Raw genomic sequence first — 26,716 nt, 5'->3', positions numbered from 1 at the left:
TTCACTACGTGTGTGGAGATGGTTTTAACAGACGCTGTTCTGGAGGACTCAGGAACGCCACATTGGCCTGGAGAAGCCTCTTAAGTACTAATTGTAAAGTGACAAAGGAATAGTTTTCAGAGGACACACACCCTTCCATCTTTTGTAAACTCGAACGCTCTGAGGAGGAGCTGTGCTTTTTTAAAAATTATTTCTTGTCTGTCCCATCTACATTACCACCACCACCATGCCAAGCACCATCCGCCGGCAGATGAAAAACATGGTCAACAACTACTCGGATGCAGAGAAAAAAGTCCGGGAGGCCACGTCCAACGATCCCTGGGGGCCCTCGTCCTCGCTCATGTCAGAGATCGCCGACCTGACCTACAACGTGGTGGCCTTCAGCGAAATTATGAACATGATCTGGAAGCGACTCAACGACCACGGAAAGAACTGGCGCCATGTCTACAAGGCCCTCACCCTGCTCGACTACCTGATCAAGACTGGCTCGGAGAGGGTGGCACTCCAATGCAAGGAGAACATCTTCGCCATTCAGACACTGAAGGACTTTCAGTACATCGACAAAGATGCCAAAGACCAGGGCATCAACGTCAGGGAGAAGAGCAAGCAGCTGGTGGTCCTACTCAAGGATGAGGACCGTCTCAAAGGAGAGAGGTGAGGTTTAGCTGTTTCTTGTCATTATCTTTTTATTTGCTCCGACATCAACACTTAGTAAAAGTGCCTGTATTTGGGATTTGATGTGGTGCCTTCTATGGTTTTACAACCCCGAAGGCGCTTTACAACACACCTATTCTATTCACACCCTTGTGTCGATAAGCTACAATGTAGCCGAGCTCCCTGGGGCACGCTGACGGATGTAACAGGGGTGGGTTTTAATTTCAAAACCAACCGGCCAGCCGGGCCGGTAACTCTGAAAATTTACCGGCCCTGCCTAAAATCTACTGGCCCCGCAGGTCAGCTGCCAAAATGAGTCAAAATAACAACTGAACCGTTTTAAATGTAATAAACCTTTATTTTGTACGCATTCACAAACATAATAAACTTTTCTCTATATATTTACATATTTACAACCAACACTGTGTCAGTCTCTGGCACCATTGTGATGCAGGCTGAATATTTGGCTAGTGGTGGACTAGTATGTTACTCCACCTCAAAGTTCTTGTCAAGCTCATCTTCATATTTCTTGCTCATCATGGAGAGCAAGCGGCCCTGACCCACGCACATGAAATCTTCCTCTGGCTCTGCGTCGTCCATCTCGGCAGCAGTGGAAGTCTTTCCATCCATGAAATCAAGACGCCTTTGCCGTTGGACATCATGAAACCATATGTTTATAGCTGGCATTGGGTTGAAGTTTGTCTTGCTGTGCTTTCGTCATCGCCCCGAGGGCCTTTGCAGCTGGCGATTCTCCTACCGTTGCTGTATTTTCAAGAGCAGTCTTTTCTGCCTTCATGTGGCTCGCTGTTTTTTCGGGCTCTTTAGCGTATTCTAGTTTGAATTTGTTTCTTCTCTCAACAAAACTCGATTTTGTCGTTGCATACTTCCGGCATACAACGCAGTACATCACCACCTCCGCTTTGCTTTACTCGAGCCATTCTTGGCGCCTCCCGTCTTTTTTAAACCGCCAAGAATCATTCCACCTATGCACACGCTTCTCTGCTTCATACCGTTTCGAACTGTCTCGCTTCTCCTCATCAGTTTTAAACCGTTTTGCCAGAGGTTTCATCAAGAAATCCCATCCCTGTGGTGGTGCCATCTTTCTGCATGTTTGTGTGTTTCTAGCGTGGTTCCACTCCGTCTTTTGTAGTGAACTCGCCTCTAGTCACGTGAACCTGCGCAGTGCCGTGCGCAATGGAATCGAAAACGGCAGCTTCCTACAGGGCGCCGCCATGATGTATTCCAACACTACTACGCGCGGCCACAGGGGGAGGTGAAATCCGGTGTGTAAATGATGAACAAAGCTTGGGCGCCACCCGGGCGGTAAGTCGTCAATTATTTACCACCTGACGAGAAAATTTAGCACCATTGGCGCTCGGGCACTTTAAAGGTCCACCCCTGTGTAAAGTTTGGACCCAAATGTGGCCTGGATTGCTCAGGACAAAGAGTCCAACCAGCTCCTATGTAGGCTGGTTCATGACTAGGTGCCAGCAGTAATGACTTCTGAGTGTTGCTGGGAAAGTCTACATCGCTAGCCACACATTAACAGAGTAACAAGTACATGGATAATTGTTTAGGTCTTTCAGGAAAACGTGTTTTTGTAGAGCAAAATGTAGTCCAGAGTTTCAAACTAAGATCATCTTAGATTGAGAAATTAATTATGCCATACTTTGTTGACACTACAGACCAGGAATGAAGCAGTTATCGGATGAATTGACTACCCTAGCAAAGTTTAAAATGGGTAGCGTCATCATTTTCCCACTAGACCATATCTGGAGGTTGTGCTGTTTTATTAGCCTGTTCTACCAGACTCGTCCTCTGTTTAATTCTGCACAGAGAAAGAGTCTGGTAACTCACAGGCAGAGAGGCGCATGAGGGACTCGACCAGGCAGCTCAAAAGTAACCAATCAGAAAAAAGACGGAAATCCTGACTGCCCCGCAGGACCCTGTAGTTTTCTAGCTGTAGTAAAAAAAAAGGCATCTGGCAATGGCGCAAACATCTTTTTTCATTTTTTTTAGAAGAAATGCTTTTAGCACTTCTACTTGTTGTTTTAAAGACATTCAAGTCATTTAGAACAGAAAGAGCCGCAGCTAACTCCACCGCCGTCGTCGTTGTTTATGAGAAACTGAGCGTCGCTGTGTGTGACGTCCACGATGCTGTAGTTTTTTTAGCTGTAGTAAAATGGAGTCTGTCAACAGCGTAAACATCTTTCTTTAGAAGAAAGGCTTTTAGCACTTCTACTTGTTGTGTCCAAGTCATTTAGAACAAAGGAAAGATCCGCAGTGTAGCGTCATGAAATGTCCTGTTTTTGACCTAAGGGTCATGCTCCACTCATCTGTGGAGACAAAGTCTCTGACACAGGCCTAATCTACAAGAGATATTGGCCAAGGCCTTTCATGCCCTCTGCTCCTTTGAATGGCTTCACCTCTTTACAGCTCAAGACAAGACGGAGAACTCTCTTGATAAATACATAATCAAACAACGTTTGTTATTGCCAATTATAATGTGAGCCCAATGTTCAGTCAATCTGTGAAATGGCAACGTTATTACTTGATATTATAATTCTGTGATCAGTAGTATTTTCAAGTGATTATAATCTTGGACAGCTGCACTAGACACGCGATGACGCAGAGTAATGCTAAAGTCACATGACAAATTTATTTTTGTCTGATCAACTCAGAACCTTCGTGTCTGATGCGAGGCGTGGTTTTCTGCGGTGTTTGTATAAACACTCTTTTGCATGTCAAATTCTGATTCGCCAGTAAACCAAAATATGACCATTATAAAAACTACTCCACGTCACCTTTACTTCAGTTCAAAGCGTTCTAGAGAAGTTTCGAACAGGCCATCCGAACTTCCTCTTCAGCCAAAAGAACCTTGCTCGACAAGCTGGATCAAATCTGTTGCATGTTACACCTGACCGCAACGGTTCCTTCAGAATAAAAGCTGAACCTCACGACCCCTTCAGGGTCTCGCTGACGCCAATAATAGCCTGTCGTGACGTGGGAGCATTCCGAGACTAGACTGGTCGGCACCGCTGCTGTTTCTACCGGCTTTGGTACCAAGGAGGGTCCACGGACCTCAACATTCTGGATCTAAACGGAGGCTTCCCCTGGGGTACGTAGACCAACAGATGGCGTTTCATGTGTGTTATAAATTCTATCTGCAAGTCAAGAGGCTCACTCCAGTAGGTGGGCATGAACGTCAGCTGGCCAGTTGGTGGTGTGTTGGGTCGGCTACACGCAAAGCTGATTGTCAAAGAGCAGGTCTGAATGAAAGTGTGGGCTGAACATGGAAAATGCACAGATTACCCAGATGTGAATACACCATTAGCTTCTCAGCAGCTTTCCTTCACCATACCGGAGGAGCCCCCGGTTCAATCTGGTTATATTCATTGATGCAGCTAGGTAAAGTTTGGTTTCTAAAACAAGTTGGTGAATGCTTCAGTGCCAAAACAAAGCTAGCATTAGCACCCTAGCTCAATCAGCTTTTCTCATCTTAAAATCATGTTGACTGAGAACTGAACCCGGGTCGGGCTAATGCTTGGAACGCAGCTATGCTAACCAACGTACCACCTACACTTTTGAACATTTTCATTTACAACCATCTTCGTGTGACCGAAGAAGCTTTTGTTTGAGACGTATCAGACATGGTTAGGATATCCTTAATCCGTCCGTTTTTCGGGTTGCTAATGTGGGGTATATGATCTTGTACATGTAAGTAAAGATGTGTAAAACTGTTTAAAACAAAACTAAAACAGTGAATATTCACTTTTTATTACTCTACATCGTCAGCTGCTTGACCAACATCCTAAAAGATCTGTTTGCTTTTGACAGAATGAAGTAAAAATATCTCATCCCATGTGGTTGAAAGATAAAACTGCTTTAAAAAACAGGTCAAAACTTTTCGATGCTCCAGAATGCAAAGTTTAACACTTAATTATAGAAAAGTTTCTAAGGAAGCATGAACATAGCTTTAATGATAGTATCTGGTTTTACAAGCAGGTTTTTCAGCTTGCCTTTGAATTCGGGTCAACTCCCAGGAGGGACGAATTAAGTAAACACAAGTTTTTAAAATGTATTATGTCATTTGTCATTTCTGTTGAAGAAAGGAAAGGGTGAAAGAATCAAATGGAACGGGATTTGCTCAGCCTTACGTGCAACATTTGAAAGTCACTTAAAAACCACGTAGGCCTAAATCAGCGTGCAGCATGTTTGGCAAAATGTTGCATTACTTCCAGGAAACACTTAAAAAGCCTGTAAAGTTGTGTGATTTGTCTGATTTAATGGATACAAGTAGGGCTGTAGCGAAGCCTCGACGAAGTCGACGGCTCGATTCTAAAAATTTGTCGACGTCAGATCCGGAAGTCGACGCACCGCGCCCACTTGTTGCATCCCCAGGAGTTTGTAAATAGAGGAGGAATCTGCCCGTTTTTCCTCTAGTTCGCCCTCTTCTCCGCCTTCACTAACATCTCCGCCAAATACCGAAGACCCGGAACAACGTCCGTCCACTACTAGATTATTTTCCTGTTTTGCCCCTTCGTCTCCCGGCAACGGACAACAACTTCCGGGGTCAGATGCGCTGCTTCGTGTCTATCGCAGATGTAGAAAATCACCGGGAGCGCTTCTCCCTTCATAAAGGAGCTTCTTTCAGACATGAGGAGAGCTGTTTTGGTGGTAGCAGTCTCTCCTCCGTGCTGGTCTGTTTGCTGCTGGGTGTTTTTGGTTTATTTAAACTTGGTAACTTGAACTTAACGTTGGTAAAGCTACTGTTAGCATCTTCGCTAACAGCTTCTTGCGTTGGGATAAGCTGTTACGTTTTGGTTTAGAGTTCATCTTTTTTGTGGTGTAGATCTCCCTTTTATTACATTTAGAGTGTTGTGGGTTTTCGGTTTAGTGTAAAATATCACCTGAGTTTGGTTTAACCCGTAACACCACTCGCCTCACGCACATAAGTGACCAAAACAAAGCAGCATGGAGACACTCCATCTTCTACCACCTCTCAGGCAGCAGCCTGCACTCCCAAGTTCTACACGTCATCAGAACATAACCAACCAACACAATAAATGCAGTGTTATACAAAATGGAAGGCCTGTAGTGTTTATTCTCTTACAGTAAGAATTTATCAATTTTTTTGAGGAATTTATTTGAGATTTTCTGGTTTTTGTTAATTGTGCAATAGAAAAATAATCATTAGATTAATTTTCTAAATAGTCATTAGAATAGTCGACTATTCGATAAAATAATCGTCAGAATAATCGTTTTAAAAATAATCGTTTACCCCCAGCCCTAGATACAAGCTGGTTATGTTTCACTCCCTGAACACCGGCCGTCATAGAGCCTTGGCACATCCGGAACCTAGGAAACATGATTGCTTACTTAATGTTTTTGTTCCTGTTAGGTCTCAGGCTTTGAAGACTAAAGAGCGCATGGCCCAGGTGTCCACGGGGAGCAGTCAGGTGGGTTTTGGCCGAGGCTCGTCTCAGCCCAACCTGTCCACGTCCTACAGTGAAGAGTATGGCAGATCAGAGGGCTCGCCCGCCTCCTACCACGGCTGTGAGTACGGTCCTCCCAGTTCCCTCCTACAGCACGCAGCGCTCATCCCATCTGTTTAAACAAGTGGAAGACCCGGTTATGTTTCCCGTTTCCTCTTCGTTGCTGCAGCTTCGGCCTACTCCCTGAGACCGTGCCCCCACCCCCCACCCTCCCCGCCGTTCTGGCTCTGCAGCCCTGCACTAAAGGGCTGCATTCCTGGGCTCCTTTCCTCTCTCTCTCTCTTTCTCTCTTTCTCTCTCTCTCTCTCTCTCTCTCACACACACACACACACACACACACACACACACACACACACACACACACACACACACACACACACACACACACACACACACACACACTGAAGAGGAAGGAGCCCCCCCTCTCCATCCCCACCAATCATCTTTCATCCACACACAGGAATCTGCTCCTCCTTTCACTCATTTCTCCTGAGACTCGGGGAGGTTGATTCCAAGCACCAGGGGTCACTTTGGGGCATCTCGGGAGCTTAATCCAAAAACTTAACTAAAATGATAAAGAGCACTTTTTTCCTAATTTTACCTCAGTAAGATAATGTTCCTGTTTATGTATATGAGTCCAAAAGGGAAAGGTTTGTATTTGTGGCATTGAAGATGAAGGTACTTTCTCAGATAAAACCTGAACTATAAATACAGCAGAGTTCACTTTTAGTGTTAAAAATTAAAAACCTTCCCTTCTGCATCGGCTAAAGTCTTTATCGGTGTACATTAGGGTTGTCACGGTGTGAAAATTTAATGTCACAGTTATTGTGACCAAAATTATCACGGTTTTCGGTATTATCACGGTATTTTTTTAAACGTGTTACATTTTCAAAATAAACCCTGTATATCAGGAAAATATTGTCCTCAGTTTGTGTCTACATTTTGCCTAAAATTTGTTATTTTATGATTATGTTGTTTGTTTGTTTACATTTTTCCCCTTTAGTCTTTAAAATACCAATGTTTGCCCATAACTTCTTATTTTTTGTCTGATGACATCATTTTAAAAATATTAGATCAGATGATACTCAGTACTGAAGTAGCCTTCTAATCAAATACTTTTTTACCCTTACTTGAGTAATAAACCCTATATCAGGAAAATTTTGTCCTCGGTTTGTGTCCTTCCAGTGAGCTTTGCAGATGTGGGAAAATGTCATCAGGCAGTAATCATTGTTAAAGTCATAATTATTCTCGGAGAGAGACCAACTCTTATCTGCCCCTGGGAGCCCCGTAATGCATAGCGTCATTTCAATATGGGGGTGTCCGCGACACGGTTTACATGCAGGTAGCGGCGCTGCGGCTGCTTTATGTAGCGACTTGTTGCATTCTCCCTCAACCCAAATCCTTGGAACAGGCATTTTAGCTAAAACGCTAACGTTAACTTGCCTTGCGTTGACTGTAGAGTTGTGGGTGATGGTCACGCAGATGTGTCATGAGATTTGAAGCATTGCTGCCTTTCACAGACACTTTCCTGCACGTGCTGCAAACAGGATAGCCGTCTTCTATCAACTGTCCCTCGGCATTCTTCAAATATCCAAAAAATGCCCGTACTTCCGACTTTGTCTTCTTTGAGGGATAATAAATGTCCTGAGCGCTGACGTCTCCTCCTTTGGCCATTAGCTTCAAGAAAGTTTTGGCCGTAAACAACAAAGTGTGCATGTACCGCCGGCAACTTCAGCAGATGATACGGTGGCTGGTAAGGGTCACCGCGCCTACACCGCAGCCACGGTAATCCACCGAAATAATATAGTTTTTAAAAAAAACAAGACGGTTATTTTATTGTCAACTTTTTTACCGGGGTTCACCGCTACACCGTTTACAGTGACAACTAGGGCTGCACAATATATCGAAAAATTATCGTCATCGTGATAACAGGACATGCGATAGGCCCATCGCAAAGCACGTCAAAAACGGCGATAAATGTTTGGTTCAAACATTTCCATCCGTGTCGTACATCAGCTTTTTGTAAACCAGCTCTGTTTTTTACGCGGAAGTATTATTTGACCCATCAAATGCAGCCCTTCTGATATGCGGCCAATCAGATGGGTCCTTTCACGTAATACGCCCGCCCCCTACATAGACCCTTACCCCAAAATTCCACTATCTCTGCTCCAGCCCTGCTTTCCGCTGCCGCTCGCTTCCCTTGTTTGTCATGCTGGCTCAGATTAACGAACGCACTTTGTGCTGAGGTTTCTGGAATCAGCGCTGCTTTCAAACGTGAATGTGAGTCCGCTCGGTGTCGTTAAGCAGCTGATAATAACCGGGCTGACTCCGACACGTGCCGGTGAACCAACCCACCCACCTTCATGTCGCTAGTGTTCCACCGGGTGGTTACGTTAGCCCCAGGCTCCGGTTAGCTCGCAGCTAAAAGGCTACAGCACTCTCCTCCCAGTCCCACCCTGCTGGGCCTAAAAAAGTTCCCCCACTCATCAAAGTGATTTTTCCTTTATGAGCTTTTATAACCTTGTTAATCAGGATAGTTGATTTGCTGCTGCACATAAACTGTCAGTCAGAAGCTCTGCTAGCCGGTTATCTTAAGAGGAGCTGGTTCAATTTGTTAGCTTGTTATCAGAATCATAGTTGCAGTTTCATCATCTGAGCTGCTTTTTAAGATCTAGGTAAACTTGTTCAATTTGGGGTTAAAAACAAACGTTTTCACATATTTTCCATGTAGTATTTTTTTGCCAGTTCCTCTTCTGAAAGGTAGACAATTGTTTTTCTCTTTCCCTCAGAAAATCTTAATATTCTCCTAGTTTGGCCCAGCTCAGATCACTTCCCAATTACAGCAACAGCCTTATATCATAACCACATAAGTGGAGAAAATGTTCAGTAGCAATGAGAGAATTTGCTGTTGCATTTAAGTGATGCTAACTATTATTTAACATTTAAACTTATTTTCAGATTTTTTTATTTATTCAAAAAACCCTGGTAAGGGATGTTTTTCTGTATTTGGAGCATCAGAAAAAGTTTTTATGGTGGAGGTGATGTTTTAAAGTCACTGAGGAACTGCATGCATGCAGTTTGTTGTTTTGCAACATACAAACAGCACCTGCTACTTACAGTAGCAGGTGCAGCTGCATATTTTTTTCAATAAAATGTTATGTTGTAATGGAATTCATGCATTAGTTTTTGTTTGCTTTGAACCCAGAGCAGACGTCACACGCCAGACGACATCAACACTGCATACTTTAGTATTTGTTCATTTATCGCAAGTAACATCGATATCACAATATTAAGCACTGTTATCGAATATCGCAGGTTTTCCTAATATCGTGCAGCCCTAGTGTAGATGTGTTGTTAACTCATCATAAATCTACAGGAGATGACCGACGCCGTCAGCAGGCTGCTTTACTGTGTAAAAGTCAGAATCAAACTGTATTCATGGAGTTTGGGTTCAGGATAAAAATCTGTGACAAGAATGTATCCATATATGGTTTATTCCCACAGTGGCGGCGGCAAGCTTTTGTGTTGTATTTGGCAGAGAGGTTTATTTGTGCCAGTTAGTCCAATTTAAGATCCTAAGTGTTCTTGTTGTTAGAAAAAAAAGCTGTTGGTGTGTGATTTCTACTAATTTGTTACTAGGAAGAGAGCATTTTATAAGGTACAGCATTCTGAATCCATTTCTTAAAGTTCCCTGTGAACAAACACAGATGGAGAGGCTGAGAGCTGAGGCTGGACTAGGAAAAACAAGAAGCAGAAAGAAAGAGTCAAGGAAACTTTGGCTGAACATACGAGGAGGAAGGATGAGAAACAAGAAGCCTGATCAGGACTAGAGGATGGAAGCAGAATGTAAATTATTTATGAAGTTGTATGGATTGTGTCTGATTGTTTGACCATTTGCTGTCATTGCCGATTGCTAACGTAGCATTAGGCTAAAAGCAGTTTTCATCTCACAGAAGATATTTTAATTATTAAAACATTAGAAAAGGTCAGATTTTATGGTCCCATGACTGAAAAGATTCACAGTCACTCATTTATGTTTGTATACAAAGTAGGGATGTGTATTGGTGAAATTTTGGCGATATGATACGTATCACGATACAGGGAAGACGATACAGCGTATCACGGTATATTGCAATACATTCAGTCAGACGTTATTAGAAAGTGTTTAGACTGAATTTATTGTAGGAATATTCAATAAACAGTCCAAACTGATACTTAACATGTTTAACATGAGGTATCTGAACCATAACAGAGGGATTTACAGTTCAATGATGGAAACAAAACCCACTGCACACTGCTGCCGATTAGTGGTCGGCGTTTGAATTGCACCAAAAGAAAAAAGAAAATACACTAATATTTGCATGTAAATTCTTCCAAAAATTAGATACACTGCTTTTGAATATCAATATAACATAGTATATCACGATATATTGCCAAATCAATATTTTCTTTCATCCCTGATACAAAGCCTGGTGCTGGCAGGCAGATGTTACGCAAGTCTGTGATGTAAGACTTTTTCTTCTGAGCCATTTTCTCACCTTGAGTACCCCCTCAGGCAAACGTGCAACTGATTTATTGAATGAAAATCGTGTCACGAAACTCCCCAACGAAGAACTATGTCTCACTTCCGGTCTGGTTCAGGTGAATTCTTTACCTTTATAGCAATCCTAATGCAACATCCAGCACTTTCTGGGGCTCCGAGTCTGCACCACAGTCAGTGTAAATGCTCTGATTAAACTCTTGATCAGTGTGATACTGGACCACATTCATTATGCATTCGCTGTAAACAGTAGCCTAGTGAACTAGACCAAATTCTTGCTTTGCAAAGTTTGGTCTAGGAACGCTCCATTGGAACCTCCGCAGCCCCTAGCAGCATTCTGGCTGGCCAATCACAGCTCTATAGGGGTTTCAATCCTATAGAGCACTGTGATTGGCCCACCACTGTGGACCAATCAGGGCCCTCTATTTGTCTGGTGGGCGGGATGAAGCACCAGAGTGGAACAAGATGGCGGCAGCTTGTTTAAAACAGCTTTTACATCAATTTTGGACTATTTGGACTTGGGCTTTGTTAGAATCAGCAGCAGATAGATGTATTTAAGGTCTTTTTTTTTTTTTTAGAAAAAAGGATGTATTTTCCCTTCTTGAACAGGGGACCGCTGTTTACCTACATCACAAGTATGAGTATGTCACATTGTTCATTGTCCGATAGCATGCAGCGATCGTTTGAAAAACAATGGTAGAACCCGCCCCACGACAGAGAACCATCAATGGAGCATTGCCAGACTAAATAATATATTTATTATGCCAGGCTATGTAAACAAGGCTTCATGCCTTTCAGTAGTAGAGCATCATGTAGTGTTTCTTAACCCTGGTCCTCAGCACCGCCCTGTCCTACAGGTTTTAGGTGTGTCCCAGCTGCCTCACAGCTGACCTAAATGAAAGAGTGATAAACAGGTTTCTGCAGCACTTGATGTCACCCTGAAAAGGCAAAGCAAATATAAATCAGGTGGGCTGAAGCAGAGACATGGGAAACATGCAGGACAGGAGGGAGCTTCGTAAAAACAGCATATATTTGGTGGGGATGGGCCATTTGGTCTAAAACCTGTATCACAAAATATTCTTTTCTTCTGTTTATAAGAGCAAATACCCCCCCCCCCCCCCCCATGTCCTGTCTGGCTGTGAAGCAAACAGAAAATAAACATCACAAAAATAAACAATCAATGATGAACAAGTCTGCTTCTAGACCTGCAGAAAGAGAAAAACAACAATACAATTAGAGCAAGCTATCACTGCGTCAACCTGATGAGGAGATATGAAATCAACATTGTTTTACTCAACAATCACACGATAATAACTCACAATGCATTTAGTGGCAACCACAGCCTTAAGACAGTTCATTTAGTGCCAACCACTGCCTTAAGACGTGTTGAAAATGCCCAAGTCCATACTTATGAGAGCACCATGTGAGCATCTGTGTGTGTACACGCGCTTTTAAATGTAAGGTTTCTCTATAGGAGCGTCCAATAGAGAGTGTGAGGGGCCATAGATCTGCCCCCCAAAGATGTGAAGGAGATGGAGGGAGCTCCAAGTCCCAGAGATCCAGAAGCTGCCCCAGAGCACAGGGACCCCAGGGAGACTGTATCTATCTTTCTCCAGCCAACAGGGCAAACAGGCAGGGTACACCCTGGACAAGTTGCCAGTCCATCGCAGGAAGAAAGTAATATATTGCCTATATTATATCACAGAATAGGATAAGATTTTAACTTTTATAGATAAAAAAAAATCATATTTAACTTCCTGAAAAGGGGGAAACTCCAGATTTCTATTTTAAGTGTCAGAGAGCTGTTGCTACTCCCATCCTGGCAGACTCAGCTTTTCTCTACAAATATCAATTATTAAAGATAATACACCTTCAGATATGAATCATCACATAGAAACTAAAAAACAAAAGCAAAACAGGTTCACAGATTAAATGCTTCAACACACCCACAACATTTACATAAAACTATTGACACAGTAATGGTATGAAGACAAAGGGCACAGGAACTTTTATGATGGGCAGATGCCTTGGTGTTAAAGGTATTAAACTTAGGTAGAGCTAAGCTAACTCGGCTCCGCACTGCTAAGAACTCTGGTTCCAGTGTAAAGAACTGGAAAGACCAACAACCAATGAAAATGTTGTGAGAACCGTTTAAGATTAAATACTAAACTTTAAAGCTAGCTAATAAGGTTTATGCCATGCACCCCTGGTTTGACTCTTCCTGACTTTTTAGCTAGCTAAATCATTGTGGGGTTGTAGTACCTCTGTTGCGTTTTTTTTTAAGTGCTTGTTGCGTGTACTGTCGGAAGTTCCTGATGGGATTGTTCTTGGTCATGGGATAATCCAGACCTTATTTAGGACACCACATTCAAATAAAGACAAAAATTTTAAATAGTGTGTGTTCACCTACATTTAGGGCTGAAACGATTCCTCGAGTACCTCGAATAATTCGAGTACAAAAAATCCTCGAGTCAAATTCTCTGCCTCGAGGATTCGTTTAATTCATATTTAATTAATTCGTGGCTTTGCAGTCGCCCGTGGTCATGTTTCACCCGGACTGAAATAAGTGACGCACATGCCCACTGGACTGCACACGCGAGTAGCGAATGTAACTTAACTTTCACTTAAGCCATGGCGGAGAACGTGGACCCCGGTGGAGTGCGAAAAAGACAGAAAATGTCAAGATGTGGGACCATTTTTCACGTCGTTAGGCGGAAAACGTAGTCCAGTGTAAATACTGTAAAATGGATTAAGCCTACCACAACACCACATCCTCCGTGCTGCAGCACCTGTAAATGTCACTTCTGCAAGCGGACTCGGAGCCTCTACAAGATAATGCATTTTAGCCTGTATTTCTATATATTCTGCGGACACTGTGCGACTTTTTCGTTTGTAGCACTCAGTTTCAGCTCACACCGTACGTCTGGTAGCAACACGTCCGACTTAAAATGTGCTAAAAATAGCAGTTTATACACAACACGTCGGACTTTTTATTGTGTTGTTATTGATATTTGTTGTCCCTCGGGGTTTCTGCAGGAGGACACGGGTATTTATGAGTGGCGGAGGAAAACGAAAGAAAGTAAATAAATGTTTTTTGATCAGTATAATTTGACAAAACCACGGCAAACATGTTTTCTCGACAATCCTTGTTATTGTGTGAGAAAAAAAGTGTTGAAATTAAAACGGACGTGTGTTAATAGGGAAACAGCCGGCGAGCTGTTTGCGCATGCGCCGTGAGCGGTTCTGGTTCTGTTTGGGCCGCAGCCGCTCGCAGCGCTACTTCAACAGTTATCCTCCTAGTTTTTGTCTGGCTTGCAGGCTAGCAGATTCTCGCACGAGGGGAAAATCGGCTCAGGTTGTTTACTTATTTTTTGCACAGCCATTTGTTTACTGTGAAGTAAAGTTGAAGTGCTGAAGTTTTGCAAACTAATTTTGAATAAAACTTGAAGAATAACTGGCAATTGCTTGCTCATTTTAACAGGTCTTTCATAATTCTAACATGCTATTTGATATAATGGTTTACAAATACAAAAGGGTAATTTATTAGAGTACTCGATTAATCGAAAAAAATATTCGATAGAGTACTCGATTACAAAAATATTCGATAGCTGCAGCCCTACCTACATTCATTATGAAGGTGAGTACTCAAACTTCTGTTTTGGCTTGCTAAATAAAGATACATGCTAGCTCTTTACTAGCCAAAGTTAGCAGAGTGTCAAAGCAATGCTAACAATGTCATCAGAGAGATATTGTTAGTCCTTATCAATTAAGATAACTCTCTACTAACATGCTAGTTAAGAGCTAGCATGTATCATTTATTAACCCAAGACGGAAGCTTGATAAAGCTTCTTTAAAGAATTAGCAAACAAGCTAGCTTTTGACCCCAATTATTGTCACGCAACCCCCCAGGGTATCTTCACTGATTTTGCGTCCACCAGAACCAGAAACCCGCATTGCCAGAGGAAATGAGAGAGCGCTAAACAAGAGTCACCGTTTTCTTGGTCCAAATGTTTCTTGTTGTTTGTGACTTCTAAATGGGGTTGGGACTCAGGTGGTTTGTCCTAAAGTTGAAGTGGTAGTAGCTAGCTGTTTCTCCTTCTCTGATATGTCGAGTGATGAACCTCTCACACCTGTGTTGTGTTGCTAAGTATGCAAGTGCGTTAAGCAGGGCTATTCAATTCTGGGCCTCGAAGGCCGGTATCCATCATTGCCAGACTAAAGTCCCTGTGCAGTGCTCATCAGGCTCTACAGAAGCCTGTTAATCTCCTGCTGATTGAAATCAGGTCTGTTGAAACAGTTAAAACTAAAACATGCTGGATACCGGCCACCAAGCCCTGGAATTGAATAGCCCTGGCGTAAAGAATGGAGGACCGAGGGAAGTGTAGCATTTTAGCAAGACTGACAACCAGATGGTCTAATAGTTGCTTTCTGTCCGAGCCGTGTTATTGGTGGATGTTTTTAGACAAATTCGAGAGGACCACTTTATTAGTTTCTTTCTTTTTTTTATAACTCCACAATATATTCATAGCTTTGTTTTAGAACATCAAGAGGCTTGAAAAAATATTTTAAGCTGATTGTTTTTAATTAGATTTATAAACACCATTTTAAATAAAATATCTTTGTGTTCACACAGAATAAACACTTTAAACACACTGGCTTTAGATAACACACACAACGTCCGATTGATGCCAAAATCACAGAAAACCATCTTTGTCAACCAAAGCTGACCTCAATGGGACTTTTCTGTAGTTGGTCACAGCGCCCCCTAGATAACTTTAACCTTCGATAACTTTACAAAACATGGTCAGAATAGCATTAAAGTTGGTCACTGTCATCACATCACCAGTGTGGTAAAGATAGAGTATGCCCTAGTGGTGAGACGTGTAATATAATGGTGGGCTCAGAGGGGATGCTGAGTCAGGGTGAGGTGTGGACGAGGTGACCGTTAGCGGTTTCTGGTGCCGGGATGGTCAACGTTTCTGTTCCGCTGACGTGCCCTGGGCTGCTGGCCAGGCCGGAGCGGCGCGGGGCTGTGAGGGCCGAACGACGCTGCTTGCAGCTTTAATTTATTTAATTTTTTATTAAGTTTTTATTTATTTTTTTGTTTCACTCAAAAAGTGCAAGAGGACAAAAACCACAGTGACTGAAGTTGAAGTTGTGAAGGTTAAAAGGTTGAGTGGAGCCTTTGGAGATCGTGAGAGAAACATCACGGAAGAGAGGTTTTAATTGATGATGCAGCTCTGAGTTGGCTCTTTGGTTCTGGAAAACCAAACTGGTTCTTAACAGTTTTCCTTTTTTTAGAAACTGGTTTATAACTGGGAGCTCTTTGGTGGAAAAACCCTATAAATAATTCAAAGAACACAGAGTTGACTGCTTGAATGTTTGTGCTCCTGCTGACGTCTCCCCTGGCCGTGTGTGTGCGCGCGCGCACGCGGGCCATGTGCAGTGTGTGTTGTTGTCTTGTGGTCTGGCCCAATCATCGACATATATACTGGACAATTCATTTCCATAGGCTCCAATAACACGTTTTTGAAGCTAAATGGGAGGTGGCCACCACCGCCATTTTGACCGTGTCACAGGTTCCCTCAAGCCCAGACAATTCCACAAAAGGGAAGAGAGGTGGAGCTGAGGCTGTGGCTGTAATGGGCTCGACACACGGGAGGCGACAAACGACAGCGATCAGCGAAATTTGTCACCGTCGCTTTTATTACCTGACACACGGGAGGCGATCCGCGCCAGCGGCAAAGCCGTCTATGCGTTCTGTTCCAAGGCGAAATCGTAACTTCCGTTGTTTTGTTTGGCTGTGTCAGGTTGGAGGGAATGAAGGTTATTTAAGCGGTTCAGAGTTAATAAAGTGGTAGATATGATGTTTCACAAGGTGCTGTTAGAGTTATGTGAAATCTTACTTCTGATTTTACTACATAAAACATAATAATAATCAACTTCTCCTCCATGTTTGCTTGGAGGTGTACGGAGCATCCTGTCCGCTCATTGGTCAGTGAATGAAACCTCCGTTGATTGGTCCTCGTCCGAGCGACAGCGATGAAAAGTTGAAAATGTTTCAACTTTGTGGGATTGCGTCGCGGGTCGCCTGTGCATGACACGTGCACGAGCGCAAAATTTCACATGCACGTTTTTCGCGTTTCGCTTGTATCATTGAAAATGAATGGAGGAGAGGCGATGTCGCCTCCCGTGTGTCGAGCCCATAAGGCTGGGAACAAATGGCGACACCCGGTCGAACTAGCTACAAGCTAACCTGAAGCTAACCCAAAGCTAACGCGGAGGTGGGAGCTAAGTTAACGGAGGTAGCAACCTAGCTACAACCGGAGTTAACTGTGCACAACACCAGAGCTTCTGAGTCAGAGATACGCCGGGCTGACCGCTGGGTAAAACCGGGTGGAACACAGAGGTCTCCGAGAGCTCCACAAGCCGGCAGCCCGCGCAGCAGACAGAGACGCGCCGAGCCGCGGGGAGGGGAGAAACGGGTGGAAAACATCAATCTCCCGAGAGCTCCACAAGTTGATAGTCAGAACCCAGCTCCACCAACATGTTATATTTCAACCCATTTTCTAAAGTGCAGCATTATGTTAAATGCACTGGGTTTTACCCTATTACATTTAAATTTCACTAACAGTACATGTTAAAATCTAAGCTCAGCTAGTGCAAGAGAGGCAGTGACCTAAAACACATAAATATACAGAATTTTAGGCTTTTAATACACTTAAACAGAAGAGTGAGAAAAAAATTCGCCCCCCTCAGAGTTGTCATGAGTGTAAACTAGATAATTGAAACCAAAAACATGTTCTGGTACCAGGCTGTAAACATGTTTATTTCTGCTGTGAAATTGGTATTTTTAACATGGGAGTCAGTGAGGATTTGTTCGCTTCTGATACCAGCCCCCAGCGGATGAGGGTGGAACTGCAACTTTTGGTACTTCCGGGTTGGCCTCAATTTTTGAGCCGCATTGTGGGGGCTTGGGCCCAATCCAATTAGTCCATTGAACCTGATCACAGGTCTGAACCATCATGACATCCCCCAGAATCCAGAAGAGTGGAGGATTTATACACATTTCAGGTATATCTCTTGACATTCTCAAATAAAGCGAAACCAACATTAAAAATGTATAATTCTAAATTATTATTTTGTCAAGCTTGATTTATTATTTTTTGTCTTACCCACCAAATAACAAACACATGAACCCCTTCTAGGAGTGAAAGAAATAAGAAAAAACGGCGTGAACCCCTTCTAGGAGTGAAAGAAATAAGAAAAAATGGCGCTTCACAAAAACAAACAAGAAAAAAACCCTCACATTTGTCGACACCGTGTCATTGGTGCACTTATTGGCAATAATCTGGCGATACGATATTTATCACGAATCTGGTCGAGACAATACAATATATCGCAATTCTAAAAGTCAGATGATATTTGCAATTTTAAGATATTATTGGAAAACTCAGGCCCGACGCCTCTAAGACACATCTGTTGTTATCACGAGATCTTGTTGTTCCCGCAGAATGACGGCGATAAAAACTTCCGCCACCTAGCTGTCGGAGTTTGAACTGCACCGCGCAAAAAAAATTCAGGAATTCTCAATATAAAGTGGATACTCTGTTTTTAAATATCGATTCAGCATCATAACACAAAATATAACGATATTTCTATGTATTGATGTTTATGTTTTGATTATACTGTGACTAAAATTAATAATCAGAAACACCACTGAATGACACGTTTCTGCCACCTGCTGACATAAATGTGTAACCAAAATCATCTTGAAATATGCGTTCATTGAAAGTATTCAACCTAATAAGGATTAAAAACCATCTAGTGACGCTCGTTTATTCTGACGAGGCATACTGCGACGTTCCTGGTGTGAGAAATAAACGCAACGCATTTCCTGACTTGATGAGTTGTTGTGACGTAAACACTCAATCTGAATGTGTTTCCAGCCACGTCTCCCAACCCGGGCTCAGAGCTGGAGCAGGCCAGACCTCAGACCAGCGGAGAAGAGGAACTCCAGCTACAGCTTGCCCTGGCCATGAGCAGAGAAGCTGCAGAGCAGGTAGTCACAAACACAAGTTCCAACCTGACACGGATCAGTGCTGTATCACGGAGGGTTCTCTAGTAAAGAAGAGTCAATGCAGTTTCTGTTTTTGGCCTCATCTAAAAGATAAGTTATGCATAAAATGTGCACAGCAGCAAGTTTCACTTTGTGTGTGTGTGTGTGTGTGTGTGTGTGTGTGTGTGTGTGTGTGTGTGTGTGTGTGTGTGTGTGTGTGTGTGTGTGTGTTTAGGAGGAGCGCCTACGCAGGGGTGACGACCTGAGACTACAGATGGCTTTGGAGGAGAGTAAGAAAGAAGGTCCTGGCTCAGGAAAACTCCCCAGGAAGAAGAAAGAGGTAGAATTCTGCACTCCTGATACAGTTACGATTGTTCCCGTCTGACCCTGATGCTGCTCTGGGAGCTCATCTTTGTTTTATTGTTTAACAAACACAACATCTGTCTTTGTAGCCACAGTCATCTTTGATGGATCTGATGGATGTTCCTGAGCCAAGTGCCAGAGCCGACCCATGGGGCGTGGGGGGAGGAGCCAGGGGCGGGGCTGGAGCCGGAGCTGCGGCTGCATCAGCAGATCCATGGCAGCCTTACGGTATGCTGTTACACATGCACACTCTTCACCGCTAAAGGTGTGTGTGTGTGTGTGTGTGTGTGCTTGTATTTGTGAAGACCGGATTTGGGATATTTACTAACCTTCTTAGGACCGATGGTCCTTGTTAGGACCAAAACCCGGTCCTAATACGGAGTACTCCCTAGGGGTGAGGTTTACAGATAAGATGTGAATTGAGTTTTTGTTACAGATAATTTTAGGAATACACTGGTTAGGGGGCATAGTGGACTCACTAAAATGAATGGAAGTCAATGCAAAGTCCTAACATGGGTACAAATACAAGAGTGTGTGTGTGTGTGTATGTGTGTGTGTGTGTGTGTGTGTGTGTGTGTGTGTGTGTGTGTGTGTGTGTGTGTGTGTGTGTGTGTGTGTGTGTGTGTGTGTGTGTGTGTGTGTGTGTGTGTGTGTGTGTGTGTGTGTGGCATGTCTCCACCTGCAGCCAGCAGGACTGTGACTCTTTGTTTAATTGGAATGCTGCTCCACTGGCTCAGCAGGGAGGAGGGGTTAGGAGGAAGTAAAGGAGTGTGGAGGGTTTGTGATGCAGGAAGGGAGGCTTGGGGAGATAAAAGTGGGTGTGATGCGGGCTTTAGACGGGCTTGTGGGCAGGAATGTGACATGGACCATTTTGGCTTCATGTTGGAGTGGTCGCATTAGTTATCCAGTCAGTATAGTCACGCATGACTGTATAAAAGTAATGTTTGTTTTTGTGGTTTTGCCACATAAATGTTGTTTTTAAAAGTGAAAGCTTACCTGAGTAAAAGCTGAATGATTTTATCTGTGATGGGGGTAAAGCTGAGTTAGGTTCTACTAACCCCGCCTAGACCTCAATCACTCCAATAGAACCTGTCTGACAACATGAAGTAGGCTAAAGCCGGGCGGATACTGTGCGACTTTTTCACTCGTAGCACTCAGCTTCAGCTCAAACTGTACGACTTCCTCGCAGGGCAGATCTCACGAGTCATGTGCTCACACTGTACGACCCAGTTCTCGGATGCAACCTGACTGCTCACACTGTACGTCTGGTAGCAACACGTCAGACCTAAAAAATAGGCTAAAAATAGCTGTTTTTACACAACACGTCAGACTTTTTTGTCTTGCCTGTGTTCACTCGGGAGTGCTGCAGGAGGACACACAGGGATTTATGGGGGTTGGATGAGGAAAACGAAATAAACACCAGTTTTCAACAAGATTGGATGATCCTCCAGAACTTTTGTGATGTTTTTTTTTTAAGTCTCCTAGGGCTGAAATGACCGATCGTTTTTGGATTGAAATTGTGGCTTCAAACCGCACGATCACGTGACCGTCAAAGCTGCGTTTATTTTATTTTTTATTTTTTTGCAGTTCTGGCTGATCCAGGATCTGTTGTCAACTTTTTTTTTTTTTTTTTTTTTTACATCTGGGGTTTCCTCCTGTGTTACGGCGGCGGCAACAACCAGCGCGGGGGAGGGGGGTGCGGCGTACCCGCTGGAGCCGAGCCCAACTCCACAGCTGACAGCGCAGCACACTTAGGTTATTGTGCCGGTTTCATTTCTCCACACACAGAGCCGCTAGAGCCGATAATAATGGGACCGTAGGTGAGCGAGGGAGAGAGAGAGACTCCTCCTACATCAGAGCAGGTTCAGGCTGATGTAAAAAGCTTGGTTTATGCTTCACCAGCAGAGTCGCACACTTTGGTTGACTTGAAAGCTCAACTTCTCTATTAAAAATGGTTTGAATGTTTCTGATGGCACACGTTAGTTCAAACAAGCTAACGTGTCTCTTTAAATCCGCGAGTCTCAGGGAGCTGCCCGCAGCATAAGCTAGACATCATAACTGCTTGGTGATGCAGGGAAAATGGATATTTAGTTATTTAATACATCTGAAAGCTGTTTCTACCTTCTGATGAACTACTTGCATTTTTGGAGTAGAACAAGAACATGTTTTTTATAAAGCACCTCTCCAGAAAAAAATCAGTAGTTACTTCACAAGCACATAAAAAATATATATAAATACATACAAAATTCTCAGCTCTACTGACTCTCAGAAACTATTTTCGACATTCAAAACTCTGCTCAACCCTCCGTCTCCACCTCCTACCAACAATCTATCAGCTGACACCTTTGCCTCATTCTTCACTGACAAAGTGGCAGCTATAAGCAAACAGTTTACTCAACTGGCTACTCCTGAACATTCGCTACCACAAACTCCTTCTAGCCCAACCATCTCAAGCCCTACTGCTTCATTTTCCTTTTTCCCCTCTCACTGAGAACTGTGTGTCCAAGCTTCTCACGTGCAGCCGCCCTACTACATGCCCACTCGACGCCATTCCGACTAAGCTGCTCCAAGCTATTGCTCCTACAGTAGCCGCAGCAGTCACACATGTGATCAACGCTTCACTGACATCCGATACATTTCCCACCTCTCTCAAGCATGCTCAGGTTAAACCGCTGCTAAAAAAAAACATCTCTTCCTCAGAATCGTGGAGAACTACCAACCTATCTCTCTCCTCCCTTTTCTGTCCCAAATCATTGAAAGGGTGGCTTTCAAGCAGATCACAGAATACCTCTCACAAAACTGTCTGCTTGACCCTTACCAATCTGGGTTCAAAAAGGGCCACTCCACTGAAACTGCTCTGTTAGCAGTGACGGAATCCTTAAAAGAAGCTAGAGCGACCGCCAAATCCTCAGTGCTTATCCTGCTCGACTTATTGGCTGCATTCGACACTGTCAACCATGGCTTCCTTTTGTCCACACTCTCTAGCATGGGCATCACAGAGAAAGCACACGCCTGGTTTGAATCGTACCTCACAGGATGATAATTCAGTGTATCTTGGCTTGGACAATCCTCTACCGTGCACCATCTTGCCACAAGGACCTCTTGTCTTTGCCATATACACCACCTCACTGGGTGAGATCATTCGATCACATGGTTTCTCCTACCACTGCTATGCAGACGACACCCAGCTCTATCTGTCATTTCCACCGGACGACCACACTGTCTCTGCATGAATATCAAACTGTCTCTCTGACTTATCAAAATGGATGACATCCCACCATTTCCAACTCAAAACTGAACTGCTTGTCATCCCAGCAAAACCATCCATACAGCACAATATCTCAATCCAAAATGACTTCTTATCTTTGGCTCCTTCAAAGGCAGTTCGAAATCTGGGTGTTGTGATTGATGAACACCTGACCTTTAAAGATCATGTTGCTTCAATCAGCCCAAAAGAGCACACGTCACCCCTCTGTTCATTGAGCTCCATTGGCTACCGCTAGCAGCACGCATCAAATTCAAATTGCTACCACTAGCATACAAAGTCCGAGATGGTACGGCTCCCATCTACCTGAATCCTCTTGCAAAGGCTTACGTCTCGGCCCGGCCGCTCCGGTCATCACAGGATCGTCGGCTAGCAGTGCCTGCACCACGCTCAGGACAATCCAGACTCTTCTCATGCATCGTTCCACAAATGTGGAATGACCTACCAAACACTACCAGAACAGCGGCTTCTTTTTCGACTTTCAAGAAACTCCTGAAGACCCTGCTCTTCAGAGAGCATCTTCCAAACTAGCACCCTCCCTGCACCCGTCCCGCTCTCTACTGCCCACTCCTTGTTCCCTCCTCTCCATGATTCATCATGTTGCCTCGCTGTCACCTACACTGACTGGAAATTGGTGGTTTTTCCTGTTGTTGTTATTGTTGTTGTTAGCCTCAAGGGCAACATGCCGATTATCACTTGTAAGTCGCTTTGGACAAAAGCGTCTGCTAAATACATAAACATAAACAAATATACTGTATTTTCCAGAGTATAAGTCGCATCAGCCATAAAATGTACAATGAAGTAGAAAAAAACATATATAAGTCGCACTGGACTATAAGTCGCATTTTGGGGGGAAATTTTATTATTTTTCTTACAAAATCTGAGACCAAGCATTTCACATCGCAAGACAACTACCGGTAACAGTAACAGAATAAACAACCAGGGCACAGCAGCGCGCCACGGTCTCCTGCAGGTGATGGCGGGGCAGAGGAGCTTATTCCTGGTCTGGAGCCGGTCCGCAGCAGCGCGGTATACATAATTTGGTATATAAGTCACTCCGGAGTATAAGTCGCAGGACCAGCCAGACTGCGAAAAAAAAGTGCGACTTAAAGTCTGGAAAATACGGTAATAATGGGAGAAAATGTTAATAGCTTTAACTGTTTTTATGGGAGGGTTGGGTAGTAAATATTAATGTGAATTATTTGTTGTACTAGATTAGAATCTAGACCATCTTTTCACTTCTTATACAGGATGGCTTGGCAGGCTAGTGTTTGAAGAAAATCGTGAATTGAACTAAAATTGCAGTTTCTACTAGAAAAACATCGCAATTCGATCTTTTCCTAAAAATCGTTCAGTCCTAGTCCCTCCTTAATGTCCCAAATAAACTATCCAGTCAGAAATATCCGGGTGAATCATTCTAGTCCAAACCTGTCCTTAGGTTCTGCCCCCAAGCCGGCGGTACCAGCGGACCCGTGGGGCGCTCCTTCCTCTCTCCCGTCTGTGAAGAGTGGCGACCCGTGGGCATCAAACCCCTCCACTCCTGCCTCTGACCCCTGGGGTTCTGCAGCCGCCCGCCCCAAGACCTCCCACACAGGTACTGTTGTGTGTTTCGTCCTCCACCTACCCGTTACTTGATGTTGGCATGCTTAGAGAAAGAGTTTTATCTACATCCTGGCCTTTTGGCCTAGCCATTAGCCTATCAGTCCTGTGAACAGAAGCTGTTCAGGGTAAAATAGTACTTCTGACTTTTAACAGAAACAAACTATGGAGCAGCTGAGATCCCTTTAATACCCACCTAGAAGCCTGTAAGGCCACTGTTATCCCGTTAATCTGCCCGTGGATCAGGATTAGGGCACTGGAGGACTACGGGATGTTTCTGTTTTCAGTAGAATAACCTATAATCTCCTGCTGGAGCACAAACAGAACATAACACCACCGCTCCATCTGCATGCCTTCAGTCACTCATTATGTTTACCTGTGACATAACCCAGATGTCCACACGCACCTGTAACATGTTTCCATTTGTCTGTGTGTGCCGGTGTTTCTGTTGCTGTGACTATTGTGCACCTTCTCTGTTGTGTGTGTGTGTGTGTGTGTGTGTTTGGGTTGTCTCCTTTCAGGTAGCTTTGACCTGTTCAGTACATCCAATGGTACATCCAAAGAGGACTTCTCAGAGTTTGACAGCCTGCGCTCTTCCTCCTCTGTCCCCACTGGTACTCACCCTGTCTTTGTCCCTTCTAATGACACGGAGTTTGTGTTTTTTTGTCGTTTTATATCTCAGTGTCTTTGTGTGGTGCCACCAGAGCTGAGTCCTGGCAGCGTTTGGACCGCAGATCATTCGAATTCTGGTTCTGCGCTCCCAATAAGCTGCTTGCTCAAGTCTGGTCTCATCTCAGTGTGGTGGTACCTCAAACAGCTTCTGTGTGCGCTCTGCTGAAGACATTTTTGTCTCTAAGCCAATCGGTTTAATGGAAACCCTCATCTAATGAGTCTAAATTCTGAATTGGTCAGATGAAGTCCATTCGGATTGGTGTCAAGACGGGTTCCATGACTGGTGTGGCTCAGGTCTGCGTGTTTTCCTCGAGGGTCTTGTTGGTGTGTGTGTGTGTGTGTGTGTGTGTGTGTGTGTGTGTGTGTGTGTGTGTGTGTGCGTGTGTGGTCGCGCGCGTGTGTGTGCGCGCGTGTGTGTGTGTGCGTGCGTGTGTTCAGACATGCTGAGGTTCTCTTAGTGCATTAAAAGCTGGATTCCACAGAATAACAGCCAGGCTGTCTGCCTCCGATGTCCTCTCATAATGGCACCATCATCATCTTTTACTGCTTCGACCTTTTTTTTCTTCAGTAAAGGTGGATGAAGGTGAAGGACACGCTAGCACACTTTTTATTTGTGCTACTAGAGCGATGATTTGCACTAATCAGAAGACGGTAGCGTTTGCAGAGACGTAGCAGTTTTGATGTTTGAAGTTTAGAGTCGTTGGGTCTTTGAAGCGTTTTGCTGCCTTATGAGAGCCTTTAAATGGTAAAAGACTTTTTTTTTCTTCCCCCCTCCCCCTCCAGCTGATGGAGGCATAGCATCCTCCGTCCCCTCCCAAGCCAGTCTTGCTAGTAGCAGCAGCCTGGACTTCTTTGACCCTCTGCCCTCCACATTGCCCTCTTCTTTCGGCACAAATCCAACTAGAAAGACTCCAGAGTCCTTCCTGGGACCCAATGCTGCCCTGGTCAATCTGGATTCTCTGGTGACCAAACCAGCCCAGCCGGCACCAGCTGTTAACCCGTTCTTGGCTTCCGGAGGTAGGAATGCGACAGGACACTGGTCCAGATGTGAATGTTAGCAGTTTTAACAAGGCTTCATAAGCATCTTACACTCACTGCTCTGTGCCTATACAGTCTTGTCCACCATCTTTCCAGTGCCCCCCCAAAGAGGTGGCCAAAGGCCCCCCTGGAAATTTTTCTGGTGGCACCACTGCATCTTTCACTTCTAGTTTTACCTGTTAGGGAATGAAGCAGATCTTTGTCAGGCTTTACAACAAAAATAAAATTTAGACTCAAATGAATAGAAACACATCAGCTAAACGGACCGCTTTAGAAACACGGGGCTGCAGGTCTGGAGTATACCGGTGTGTGTGAGCACAATACCAAGGATCAGCAATGACTCTAGTAGCTGTTGCTGCTGGTCATGTGAGGGGTCAAAGGTCATTTTCAGTATTCCACAGAGAGATCGGACCAATCTGGGTCCTAAAACTGGCCGACTGAACTGACACTGATGTTTCTGTTTCATGTAGGTACATCTACTCCAGCTGCCCATGTCAACCCATTCCAAGTCGGCCAGCCAGTGCCCCCAACTCTCAACCAGATGCGGGTCAGCCCGATGCCCTCTGGCTTTGGCAGCATGGTGGATCCCATGCCTCTGTCCTCCCTTCCAGCTCAGCCCGTGGTCCCCCCAGCCGGGATGGCCCCCATGGGCCACGGGATGTCGGGAATGGGAGCCGCAGGTGGGATGGGGACAAGTGGAGAAATGAATGCAGGGTACCCAGCTTCTATGACCATGCCCCAGCCGCTGATGACCATGCCCGCCCAGGCTGGGTCCCAGCCCACCGGACCCACCAACCCTTTCCTTTTGTGATCGTTGGTTCTCACCAGGAGATACCCCACGTATCCAACTCTAAGCCACTCCCAAACCAGGTCCACCCTGGTGATCCACCTCCCTTCCTCCTGAGCTAAATGCTGCCTGGTTTTTGGACTGATCTGAAGATGATGCTGAGGACAAAAACCCAGTCTCTGTCCTCCCCGTCTTCCTCTCACTAACCCTCCTCCTCGCCCGTAGGCCCGCTCCTCTCCTCCGT

At 44.4% G+C, this 26,716-nt stretch overlaps 1 protein-coding gene across 4 annotated transcripts; it reads left to right on the top strand.

Annotated features, from left to right (window-relative positions):
* On the top strand, window positions 1–26,716 carry epn2 (epsin 2). 4 transcript variants are annotated; one of them, XM_054750465.2, is made up of 9 exons: window positions 1–654; window positions 6,056–6,210; window positions 18,639–18,751; window positions 18,984–19,088; window positions 19,201–19,339; window positions 23,815–23,970; window positions 24,497–24,589; window positions 25,431–25,664; window positions 26,156–26,716. In XM_054750465.2, exons 1-9 carry the CDS (start codon window positions 227–229, stop codon window positions 26,494–26,496), a joined length of 1,764 nt encoding a protein of 587 aa, XP_054606440.1. In that variant the 5' UTR covers window positions 1–226; the 3' UTR covers window positions 26,497–26,716. The 4 variants fall into 4 exon arrangements, with proteins under 4 accessions (XP_054606440.1, XP_054606441.1, XP_070398142.1 ...); XM_054750466.2 differs by lacking the exon at window positions 24,497–24,589; XM_070542041.1 differs by lacking the exon at window positions 25,431–25,664.

The sequence above is a fragment of the Nothobranchius furzeri genome, chromosome 12, assembly GCF_043380555.1.
Source record: "Nothobranchius furzeri strain GRZ-AD chromosome 12, NfurGRZ-RIMD1, whole genome shotgun sequence".
Taxonomy (NCBI): domain Eukaryota; kingdom Metazoa; phylum Chordata; class Actinopteri; order Cyprinodontiformes; family Nothobranchiidae; genus Nothobranchius; species Nothobranchius furzeri.
The sequence above is the reverse complement of the archived record's forward strand: the minus strand, read 5'-3'. Positions and strand labels throughout refer to the sequence as shown.

Coding starts and splice junctions, on each gene's coding strand:
- epn2 (XM_054750465.2), top strand. CDS start 227: ATGCCAAGCACCATCCGCCGGCAGATGAAAAACATGGTCAACAACTAC. Junction 19,089..19,200: donor TCCCCAGGAAGAAGAAAGAG/GTAGAATTCTGC, acceptor CTGTCTTTGTAG/CCACAGTCATCTTTGATGGA. Junction 19,340..23,814: donor AGATCCATGGCAGCCTTACG/GTATGCTGTTAC, acceptor ACCTGTCCTTAG/GTTCTGCCCCCAAGCCGGCG.